General features: G+C 41.2%; 1 protein-coding gene across 5 annotated transcripts in view; it reads right to left on the bottom strand.

The window, feature by feature from the left end:
• The window catches only part of EIF2AK4 (eukaryotic translation initiation factor 2 alpha kinase 4), a 109,221-nt gene that overhangs the window by 53,079 nt on the left and 43,447 nt on the right, over positions 1-12,695 (bottom strand). For all 5 annotated transcript variants that reach the window (XR_014257815.1, XM_082442882.1, XM_082442883.1 and 2 more), the window contains 2 exons: positions 10,679-10,785; positions 9,912-10,069 (listed from right to left, as the gene is read on the bottom strand). Coding sequence is in view for 4 of the 5 variants with exons in the window: in XM_082442882.1 (XP_082299008.1) it covers positions 9,912-10,069; positions 10,679-10,785 (265 nt within the window). In the remaining variant the exon portion in view is untranslated. The remainder of the gene's footprint in view (positions 1-9,911; positions 10,070-10,678; positions 10,786-12,695) is intronic.

Here is a 12,695-nt window from a genome sequence, read left to right as displayed (position 1 = left end):
ACTGTCTTTCAACCTCATGTCTCAGTACATATCACTTACGCTATTGTAACCAAGCAGGACCCTATGGGGCCTTTCCGGGACAAATCACCCACCATGTCCTCTGCCTGTGTCTTGTTTGTAGAAAAGCTTTAGTCTCCCAGGCCTCCCGAGTCACAAAAGGCTGCTCAATAATGACTGAAAGAATGTGAACATGTAGTGACAAAAAAATAGCAGTTGGGCCAGGAGAATTGGTAACAATTTAAAAAGTGAATCAGCCATGTAACAGTCACAGAATCTTTAGTTCTTTCCTGAAGGACATAGATAACATGTCTGATGCACGTTCCTGAGTTGTTTTACAGATACTAAAACTAAAACCTCCACCAGATAGAAGAATCTAACTGCATGATGAGCATGAGCATGTAGCCCCCAGACCAGCTGGAACCCAAGAACTGATGATGTTAACCCCTGTGACACCATCCTCTTACCTCACTGTCACCCAATCAGAGAATGGTACACGAGCTGATCATGCACCCTGCAACTCTCTCCCTCGCCTTGCCTTTAAAAATGCTTCCCTGGAATCCACTGGGGAGTTTGGGTCTCTTGGTTATTAGCTGCCCTTACTCCTTGCTTGGTGCCTGCAATAAATGCTGCACTTTCCTCTACCAAATCCTAGTGTCAGTAAGTTGGCTTTACTGTGAGTGGGTGAGCTGACCCAATTTTGGTTTGGTAACACTATGTGTCACTGACTGGGGTGTGGGGCTTGCTACACTAGAACTCCTAGGAATTCATTTATTAAAATGCAAAAGTGTGGGCTTCCTTGGTGGCGCAGTGGTTGAGAATCTGCCTGCCAATGCAGGGGACACGGGTTCGAGCCCTGGTCTGGGAAGATCCCACATGCCACGGAGCAACTGGGCCCGTGAGCCACAACTACTAAGCCTGCGCGTCTGGAGCCTGTGCTCCGCAACAAGAGAGGCCGCGACAGTGAGAGGCCCACGCACTGCGATGAAGAGTGGCCCCTGCTCTCCGCAACTAGAGAAAGCCCTCGCACAGAAACGAAGACCCAACACAGCCAAAAATAAATAATAAATAAATAATAAAAATTAAAAAAAAAAATGCAAAGGTGCATTAACAGTAATGGGTCTAATTGCTAATGAAATTCCAGATCTCTGGGGAGATGGCCCTACCTTAACCTGAAAATAGATATGGGGTGTGAGGGCTGTTGGGTTCTCATAGGGAGAAACCACAGGAAAAACATGGGGGATTAAGTTACTAAGATGTTTTTGTTATATGAGCTTACTAATCATTTTTAAGTACTTGTAAGGAAATGAAGTTTGATCATGTTTGGAATTCAAGAATCTAAAATATAAAGAAGTTAAAGGAATTGATCAAAATTACAGTGTGAGTTAAAGGGATAATATAAACGTCAATCATCCACTCCTCTTAAAGATAACCATGATTACCTAATCAGGATATCTGCCTGCCCAAAGTAGATCTATTTAATCACCTAAACGTAATATCTATACTTTCAAGAAGAAAGTTGAAAATTTCCCATGATATTATGACTTTCCTTTGGAAAACCTGCTTAAGTTTGTCTTTCTGTAAAAAAACTAATGTAATTATTTTTTCAGTGTAAAAGGCCTTCCACAGTGATACAGGTAATGCTTCCTAATAATACTCTCAGAATCCTAAACAGACTCATGCCCTATTGATGGTGGGCTACCTTCTTATGGGTAAGATGACATATCTCATATGGATTTGATAACAGTAATCTGGGACTCTTAAAATCAAACAAAATACTTAAATTACACAAAAAGAGTTGAAAACTCTCTCTTAAGGGGCAGATGATAATAAAAGTTGCCCAAATAGCCTGGAATAAGGAAGGGAAGACCTAACAGCAGCACACCTTAATAATGCATCATGGAGGAGCTTCAAGATGGTGGAAGAATAAGACGTGGACATCACCTTCCTCCCCACAAATACATCAGAAATACATCTACATGTGGAACAACTCCTACAGAACACCTACTGAATGCCGGCAGAAGACCTCAGACCTCCCAAAAGGCAAGAAACTCCCCACGTACCCGGGTAGGGCAAAAGAAAAAAGAAAAAACAGAGACAAAAGAATAGGGACGGGACCTGCACCTCTGGGAGGGAGCTGTGAAGGAGGAAAGGTTTCCACACATCAGGAAGGCCCTTCGCGGGCGGAGACTGTGGGTGGTGGAGGGGGGAAGCTTCGGAGCCACGGAGGAGAGCGCAGCCACAGGGGTGCAGAGGGCAAAGAGGAGAGATTCCCGCACAGAGGATTGGTGCCGACCAGCACTCACCAGCCCGAGAGGCTTGTCTGCTCACCCACTGGGGCTGGCGGGGGCTGGGAGCTGAGGCTCGGGCTTTGTTCAGATCCCAGGGAGAGGACTGGGGTTGGCTGCGTGAACACAGCCTGAAGGGGGCTAGTGCACCACAGCTAGCTGTGGTGGGAGTCCAGAAAAAAGTCTGGAGCTGTGGAAGAGGCAAGAGACTTTCTCTTGCTTCTGTTTCCTGGTACACAAGGAGAGGGGATTCAGAGCGCTGCTTAAAGGAGCTCCAGAGATGGGCGCGAGCCGCGACTATCAGCGCGGACCCCAGAGACGGGCATGATACGCTAAGGCTGCTGCTGCCGCCACCAAGAAGCCTGTGTACAAGCACAGGTCACTATCCACACCTCCCCTTCTGGGAGCCTGTGCAGCCCGCCACTGCCAGGGTCCCGTGATCCAGGGACAACTTCCCTGGGAGAACACACGGTGTGCCTCAGGCTGGTGCAACATCATACTGGCCTCTGCTGACGCAGGCTCGCCCCGCACTCCATAACCCTCCCTCCCCCCAGCCTGACTGAGCCAGAGCCCCCGAATCAGCTGCTCCTTTAACCCCGTCCTGTCTGAGCGGAGAACAGACGCCCTCAGGCGACCTACCCACACAGGCGGGGTCAAATCCAAAGCTGAACCCCAGGAGCTGTGCAAACAAAGAAGAGAAAGGGAAATCTCTCCCAGCAGCCTCAGGAGCAGCGGAGTAAATCCTCACAATCAACTTGATGTACCTGCACCTGTGGAATACCTGAATAGACAACGAATCATCCCAAATTGAGGAGGTGGACTTTGGGAGCAACAATATATATATATTTTTCCCTTTTTCTCTTTTTGTGAGTGGTATGTGTATGCTTCTGTGTGTGATTTTGTCTGTATAGCTTTGCTTTTACCATTTGTCCTAGGGTTTGGTCTGTCCGTTTTTTGTTTTGTTTTGTTTTGTTTTTAGTATAGTTTTTAGCGCTTGTTATCATTGGTGGATTTGTTTTGTGGTTTGGTTGCTCTCTTTCTTTCTTTTTTGTTTCTTCTTACTTAAAAAGATTTGTTTTAAATAACTATTTTTTATTTTAATAACTTTTTAATTTAATTTAATTTTATTTTATCTTCTTCTTTCTTTCCTTTTTTTTCTCCCTTTTATTCTGAGCCATGTGGATGACAGGATCTTGGTGCTCCAGCCAGGCATCAGGGCTGTGCCCCTGAGGTGGGAGAGCCAAGTTCAGGACACTGGTCCACAAGAGACCTCCCAGCTCCACGTAATATCAAACAGCGAAAATCTTCCAGAGATCTCCATCTCAACGCCAAGATCCAGCTTCACTCAACGACGAGCAAGCTTCAGTGCTGGACACCCCATGCCAAACAACTAGCAACAGAGGAACACAACCCCACCCATTAGCAGAGAAGCTGCCTAAAATCATAATAAGGCCACAGACACCCCAAAACACACCACCAGATGTGGACCTGCCCACCAGAAAGACAAGATCCAGCCTCATCCACCAGAACACAGGCACTAGTCCCCTCCACCAGGAAGCCTACACAACCCACTGGACCAACCTTAGCCACTGGGTACCGACACCAAAAACAACGAACCTGCAGCCTGCAAAAAGGAGACCCCAAACACAGTAAGTTAAGCAAAATGAGAAGACAGTGAAACACACAGAAGATGAAGGAGGAAGGTAAAAACCCACCAGACCTAACAAATGAAGAGGAAATAGGCAGTCTACCTGAAAAAGAATTCAGAATAATGATAGTAAAGATCTTCCAAAATCTTGGAAATAGAATGGAGAAAATACAAGAAAGGTTTAACAAGGACCTAGAAGAACTAAAGAGCAAACAAACAGTGATGAACAACACAGTAAATGAAATTAAAAATTCTCTAGAAGGGATCAATAGCAGAATAACTGAGGCAGAAGAACGGATAAGTGACCTGGAAGATAAAATAGTGGAAATAACTACTGCAGAGCAGAATAAAGAAAAAAGAATGAAAATAATTGAGGAGAGTCTCAGAGACCTCTGGGACAATATTAAATGCACAAACATTCGAATGATAGGGGTCCCAGAAGAAGAAGAGAAAAAGAAAGGGACTGAGAAAATATTTGAAGAGATTATAGTTGAAAATTTCCCTAATATGGGAAAGGAAATAGTTAAGTCCAGGAAGCACAGAGAGTCCCATACAGGATAAATCCAAGGAGAAACACGCCAAGACACATATTAATCAAACTATCAAAAATTAAATACACGGAAAAAATATTAAAAGCAGCAAGGGAAAAACAACAAATAACATACAAGGGAATCCCCATAAGGTTAACAGCTGATCTTTCAGCAGAAACTCCGCAAGCCAGAAGGGAGTGGCAGGACATATTTAAAGTGATGAAGGAGAAAAACCTACAACCAAGATTACTCTACCCAGCAAGGATCTCATTCAGATTTGACAGAGAAATTAAAACCTTTACAGACAAGCAAAAGCTAAGAGAATTCAGCACCACAAAACCAGCTTTACAACAAATGCTAAAGGAACTTCTCTAGGCAGGAAACACAACAGAAGGAAAAGACCTACAGTAACAAACACAAAACAATTAAGAAAATGGAAATAGGAACATACATATCGATAATTACCTTAAATGTAAATGGATTAAATGCTCCAACCAAAAGACATAGACTGGCTGAATGGATACAAAAACAAGACCCATATATATGCTGTCTACAAGAGACCAACTTCAGACCTAGGGACACATACAGACTGAAAGTGAGGGGATGGAAAAAGATATTCTATGCAAATGGAAATCAAAAGAAAGCTGGAGTAGCAATTCTCATATCAGACAAAACAGACTTTAAAATAAAGACTATTATAAGAGACAAAGAAGGACACTATATAATGATCAAGGGATCGATTCAAGAAGAAGATATAACAATTGTAAATATTTATGCACCCAACATAGGAGCACCTCAATACATAAGGCAAATACTAACAGCCATAAAAGGGGAAATCGACAGTAACACAATCATAGTAGGGGACTTTAACACCCCACTTTCACCAATGGACAGATCATCCAAAATGAAAATAAATAAGGAAACACAAGCTTTAAATGATACATTAAACAAGATGGACTTAATTGATATTTATAGGACATTCCACCCAAAAACAACAGAATACACATTTTTCTCAAGTGCTCATGGAACATTCTCCAGGATAGATCATATCGTGGGTCACAAATCAAGCCTTGGTAAATTTAAGAAAATTGAAATCGTATCAAGTATCTTTTCCAACCACAACGCTATCAGACTAGATATCAATTACAGGAAAAGATCTGTAAAAAATACAAACACATGGAGGCTACACAATACACTACTTAATAACGAAGTGATCACTGAAGAAATCAAAGGGGAAATCAAAAAATACCTAGAAACAAATGACAATGGAGACACGACGACCCAAAACCTATGGGATGCAGCAAAAGCAGTTCTAAGAGGGAAGTTTATAGCAATACAAGCCTACCTCAAGAAACAGGAAACATCTCGAATAAACAACCTAACCTTGCACCTAAAGCAATTAGAGAAAGAAGAACAAAAAAACCCCAAAGTTAGCAGAAGGAAAGAAATCATAAAGATCAGATCAGAAATAAATGAAAAAGAAATGAAACAATAGCAAAGATCAATAAAACTAAAAGCTGGTTCTCTGAGAAGATAAACAAAATTGAAAAACCATTAGCCAGACTCATCAAGAAAAAAAGGGAGAAGACTCAAATCAATAGAATTAGAAATGAAAAAGGAGAAGTAACAACTGACACTGCAGAAATACAAACAATCATGAGAGATTACTACAAGCAACTCTATGCCAATAAAATGGACAACCTGGAAAAAATGGACAAATTCTTAGAAATGCACAACCTGCCGAGACTGAACCAGGAAGAAATAGAAAATATGAACAGACCAATCACAAGCACTGAAATTGAAACTGTGATTCAAAATCTTCCAACAAACAAAAGCCCAGGACCAGATGGCTTCACAGGAGAATTCTATCAAACATTTAGAGAAGAGTTAACACCTATCCTTCTCAAACTCTTCCAAAATATTGCAGAGGAAGGAACACTCCCCAACTCATTCTACAAGGCCACCATCACCCTGATACCAGAAACAGACAAAGATGTCACAAAGAAAGAAAACTACGGGCCAATATCACTGATGAACATAGATGCAAAAATCCTCAACAAAATACTAGCAAACAGAATCCAACAGCACATTAAAAGGATCATACACCACGGTCAAGTGGGGTTTATCCCAGGAATGTAAGGATTCTTTAGTATACGCAAATCAATCAATGTGATACACCGTATTAACAAATTGAAGGAGAAAAACCATATGATCATCTCAACAGATGCAGAGAAAGCTTTTGACAAAATTCAACACCCATTTATGATAAAAACCCTCCAGAAAGTAAGCATAGAGGGAACTTACCTCAACATAATAAAGGCCATATATGACAAACCCACAGCCAACATCATTCTCAATGGTGAAAAAGTGAAACCATTTCCACTAAGATCAGGAACAAGACAAGGTTGCCCACTCTCACCACTATTATTCAACATAGTTTTTGAAGTTTTAGGCACAGCGATCAGAGAAGAAAAAGAAATAAAAGGAATCCAAAACAGAAAAGAAGATGACATGATACCATACATAGAGAATCCTAAAGATGCTACCAGAAAACGACTAGAGCTAATCAATGAATTTGGTAAAGTACCAGGATACAAAGTTAATGCACAGAAATCGCTTGCATTCCTATACACTAATGATGAAAAATCTGAAAGTGAAATTAAGAAAACACTCTCATTTACCATTGCAACAAAAAGAATAAAATACCTAGGAATAAACCTACCTAGGGAGACAAAGGACCTGTATGCAGAAAACTATAAGACACTGATTAAAGAAATTAAAGATGATACAAAAAGATGGAGAGATATACCATGTTTTTGGATTGGAAGAATCAACATTGTGAAAATGACTACACTACCCAAAGCAATCTACAGATTCAGTGCAATCCCTATCAAAGCACCAATGGCATTTTTCACAGAACTAGAACAAAAAATTTCACAATTTGTATGGAAACACAAAAGACCCCGAACAGCCAAAGCAATCTTGAGAAAGAAAAACAGAGCTGGAGGAATCAGGCTGCTGGACTTCAGGCTCTACTAAAAAGCTATAGCAATCAAGACAGTATGGTACTGGCAGAAAAACAGAAATATAGATCAATGGAACAGGATAGAAAGCTCAGAGATAAACCCACACACATATGGTCACCTTATCTTTGATAAAGGAGGCAAGAATATACAGTGGAGAAAAGACAGCCTCTTCAATAAGTGGTGCTGGGAAAAATGGACAGCTACATGTAAAAGAATGAAATTAGAACACTCCCTAACCCCATACACAAAAATAAACTCCAAATGGATTAAAGACCTAAATGTAAGGCCAGACACTATCAAACTCTTAGAGGAAAACATAGGCAGAACACTCTATGACATAAATCACAGCAAGATCCTTTTTGACCCATCTCCTAGAGAAATGGAAATAAAAACAAAAATAAACAAATGGGACCTAATGAAACTTAAAGCTTTTGCACAACAAAGGAAACCATAAAGAAGACCAAAAGACAACCCTCAGAATGGGAGAAAATATTTGCAAATGAAGCAACTGACAAAGGATTAATCTCCAAAATTTACAAGCAGCTCATGCAGCTCAATGTCAAAAAAACAAACAACCCAATCAAAAAATGGGCAGAAGACCTAAATAGACATTTCTCCAAAGAAGATATACAGATTGCCAACAAACACATGAAAGGATGCTCAACATCCTTAATCATTAGAGAAATGCAAATCAAAACTACAATGAGATATCATCTCACACCGGTCAGAATGGCCATCATCAAAAAATCTACAAACAATAAATGCTGGAGAGGGTGTGGAGAAAAGGGAACCCTCTTGCACTGTTGGTGGGAATGTAAATTGATACAGCCACAATGGAGAACAGTATGGAGGTTCCTTAAAAAACTACAAATAGAACTACCATACGACCCAGCAATCCCACTACTGGGCATATACCCTGAGAAAACTATAATTCAAAAAGAGTCATGTACCACAATGTTCACTGCAGCTCTATTTACAATAGGCAGGACATGGAAGCAACCTAAGTGTCCATCAACAGATGAATGGATAAAGATGTGGCACATATATAAATGGAATATTACTCAGCCATAAAAAGAAATGAAATTGAGTTATTTGTAGTGAGGTGGATGGATCTAGAGTCTGTCATACAGAGCAAAGTAAGTCAGAAAGATAAAAACAAATACTGTATGCTAACACATATACATGGAATCTAAAAAACAAAAAAAAAATGGTCATAAAGAACCTAGGGACAAGACGGGAATAAAGACGCAGACCTACTAGAGAACGGACTTGAGGATACGGGGAGGGGGAAGGGTAAGATGGGACAAAGTGAGAGAGTGGCATGGACATATATACACTACCAAATGTAAAATAGATAGCTAGTGGGAAGCAGCCGCAAAGCACAGGGAGATCAGCTCAGTGCTTTGTGACCACCTAGAGGGGTGGGATAGGGAGGGTGGGAGGGAGGGAGATGCAAGAGGGAAGAGATATGGAAACATATGTATATGTGTAACTGATTCACTCTGTTATAAAGCAGAAACTAACACACTATTGTAAAGCAGTTATACTCCAATAAAGATGTTAAAAAAGTTTAAAAACAAAATCCTTACAAAGAAACAAACAACAACAACAACAAAATAACGCATCACTAGTTTTCCATCTCAGTAATAGCTGCAAAATAAAAGCCATCAAGACCATCTGGGGCCATTTCCCGTTTGAATTCCATCTCAATTCTAACCCTGTAACCCTCTTAGCTACAGCAACTCTAAAAGCAAATGGGAGAAAAAGAGAACAATTTTCTTTCTAAACCAAAGCACACAAAAACGTTCTTCATGCAGAGGTCTTGACTCAACTTGAAGTGCAGTTATAATCATGTGGTTTTCACGTTAACGCACTACATCAAGCAAAGGAAGAGGAATGATGTGTTCTTAATGTGTCTAGTGTAACTTTAAATAAAGCCTTTAACTCCACGAAGGGGAAGATGACTATTGTTTCAAATGGTCATATTCACTTCCCTCCCTACTCTCAAAATAGAAGTCCTTAAGTATGCAGAAACGGAACAGGGAAAGAGCTTTAAAAGGGACTGGGGGGCTTCCCTGGTGGCGCAGTGGTTGAGAATCTGCTTGCCAATGCAGGGGACACGGGTTCGAGCCCTGGTCTGGGAAGATCCCACATGCCGCGGAGCAACTGGGCCCGTGAGCCACAACTACTGAGCCTGAGCGTCTGGAGCCTCTGCTCCTCAACAAGAGAGGCCGCGATAGTGAGCGGCCCGCGCACCGCGATGAACAGTGGCCCCCACTCGCCGCAACTGGAGAAAGCCCTCACACAGAAACGAAGCCCCAACACAGCCAAATATTAAAATAATAAATAAATAATAAAAATAAATAAATAAATAAATTAAAAAAAAAAAAAAAAAGGGACTGGGGACAACTCTGTATCGCACCTTGATGACAGCTCCAAAAGCTCCTTTGCCGAGAAGCTGTAATTCTTCAAACTCAATGAAGTAGCGGGAGAACTGTCTCTGTGTCTCACTGAAGAACGCAGCACTGGGTAGCTGGTTGCTAGGAATAACAGTCTCCACGTAATCTTGTCCTCCAGAATCTGAGATAAAACAAAAGGTAAGAGGCGACTGAGGCTTTAAAAACAGAGGAAGAGCTGCAACATCCAACGACAATGCAAGCACGGGAGGAAGGGGCCCCAACCAAGGAGTTTTAAAAAGTACCTCTTACCTGGCAGACCCTTTAATTCTTTCCTCACCTTGTCCTCCTTAAAGTAGGTAGAAATATACAGTTAGCCCAGGTTTACAGGTAGGGGTAACTGAGAGTAAAGAAATGACCGAACGACAGAGCCAGAAGCCAAACCCAGGTCTCTTGATCATCCCAGTCTCTGTTGAGGCTCCTGCATCTGCTACTTGAGTAACAGCAGGGAAATCTAGTTCCAAGGCAGTAATAAGGGTGACACGATGAGAAGGGTTACCCCACACTAAGAGGCTCCACCACCAGACACTCCATCAGAAGAGGCGGGAAAAACCAGGATGGCAAAACACCTCCACGTAGACAGGACACACTGAATGAATGGATTTATGTATAGCTCAGCATAAAACAGATAAAGTAAATGATCCATGCAGTCCTTTCCAGTCTTAGGTTTACGTATACCTTCAAAATAATTTATGTTAAATAGGCTATCAGAAAAGAGCGGTAACAGACTCACCTTCGGGACTTTGCTCCAGTAAAGGTATTTTTGGCTGAGGATTTATAAAGTTGTGTTTTAACAACTGCTGAGGACTCCATCTTTCCTTGTCATCTAAGCAGACACACCTCAGTGAGAGGAAAAAAGAATCTCAGTGACACACAAAATAAATGCTAAACTAATTAATCCAAGGCTTTTAACTATGGGTTTATTTTTAAAAAATACACATTAGAGAATTCATGTTACTATGGGCCAAAATGTGCTCATAAGTGAATTTAATTTAATAAACATTCTTGCAGGATTTACATGCTGAGCACCAGGCTGCATATAAGTGGGGGAATTAAAAAAAAAAAAGTACAGGGCTTCCCTGGTGGCGCAGTGGTTAAGAATCTGCCTGCCAATGCAGGGGACACGTGTTCGAGCCCTGGTCTGGGAAGATCCCACATGCCTCGGAGTAACTAAGCCCGTGTGCCACAACTACTGAGCCTGTGTTCTAGAGCCCGCGAGCCACAACTACTGAAGCCTGTGCGCCTAGAGCCTGTGCTCTGCAACAAAAGAAGCCATCGCAATAAGAAGCCTGCACACCACAACGAAGAGTAGCCCCCCGGTCACTGCAACTAGAGAAAGCCCACGTGCAGCAACGAAGACACAACAACACAGCCAAAAATAAATAAAATAAATTTATTAAAAAAAAAAATTACAGTCTCTAGAGGCAAGCAGACTCATGCTCATGGAACAATATTTTTAAAAGTCTAGGATAAGATAGCACAAGTAGGTCATGAATTTTCACTCCCACTAACAGCTTAATGAATTGCCATGCTAAGCTAAGCGTTTCTGGGGAACAGTCATAAATAAAAGTTCCCAAAAGAAAAGCAAATCAGATAGCTGATGCAGGGCTGGGGCCCAATATGATAAACTTTAGATGAAGCCTGTTCATCACAGTTTGAAGTACATTGGTAACAATTAAGAACAACCTTTAAAAAGCCCCACATTTTATCACCTAGTTTCTTTTAATTATCATTCCTTGAGCCTACTAATGTTCTGTTTAATCTTCTAACAAACAATTTGTTTAATGAATGAAAACAAGCCATACCTTTAACCCAGTGTTTTTCAAAGTGGGGTCGTGGACCAGCAGCATCAGTTATCACCTGAGAATTTGTTAGAAATACAAATTCTCCACCCCAGTCCTAGTAAATCAGCAACTCTGGGGGTTTTTGCAGTAATCTGTGCTTTAACAAGCTCTCCAGGTGGTTTCAATACACAAGAAAGTCTGAGAATCACTGTTCTAACTAATCTAATAAGCTGGTTGGCTTTCATAACAATGACCCAAGTAGCACCTGATCCTAATTATAAAAAGGTATTTAAAACAATCAACCATCACTGTGAATTATGGACTTAAATCTACACCTATAAATTGGTGACAGCAACTATCATAAAGGGTAACATTTAATTTTTTCATGTCACAGCACTAAAAAGTAAAGCACTCCTAATTTCATACTTGGAGAGAGCAAGACTGCAATAAAAGCATTTGTATAAGATACTGTATTTTCCCCTAAATTGAAAATTAATTTTTACTTATTTATTTATTTTAACATCTTTATTGGAGTATAATTGCTTTACAACGGTGTGTTAGTTTCTGCTTTATAACAAAGTGAATCAGCTATACATATACATATATCCCCATATCTCCTCCCTCTTGCGTCTCCCTCCCACCCTCCCTATCACACCCCTCTAGGTGGTCACAAACCACCGAGCTGATCTCCCTGTGCTATGCCTTTTTGGCTCTTAATGGAGGCTTCACTACAAAGGCATGATTGATTAACTCACTGGCCACTGGTGATCATTCAATCTCCAGCCCCTCCCCTCTCCACAGAGGCTGGGGGTGGGACTGACAGTTCCAAACCCCTAAATCATGTGGTTGGTTCTCTTGGCAACCAGCCCCACCCTTAGGTACTTTCCAAAAGCCACCTCATTAACATAACAAGAGACAACTTTGCTGTTATCCCCATTTTTCAGAGGAGGAAACTCAGGGTAGGGA

Source organism: Balaenoptera physalus (genome assembly GCF_965194825.1).
Source record: "Balaenoptera physalus genome assembly, chromosome: 2".
NCBI classification, from domain to species: domain Eukaryota; kingdom Metazoa; phylum Chordata; class Mammalia; order Artiodactyla; family Balaenopteridae; genus Balaenoptera; species Balaenoptera physalus.
Note: the sequence above shows the minus strand (reverse complement) of the source record. Positions and strands in the feature narration are given on the sequence as shown.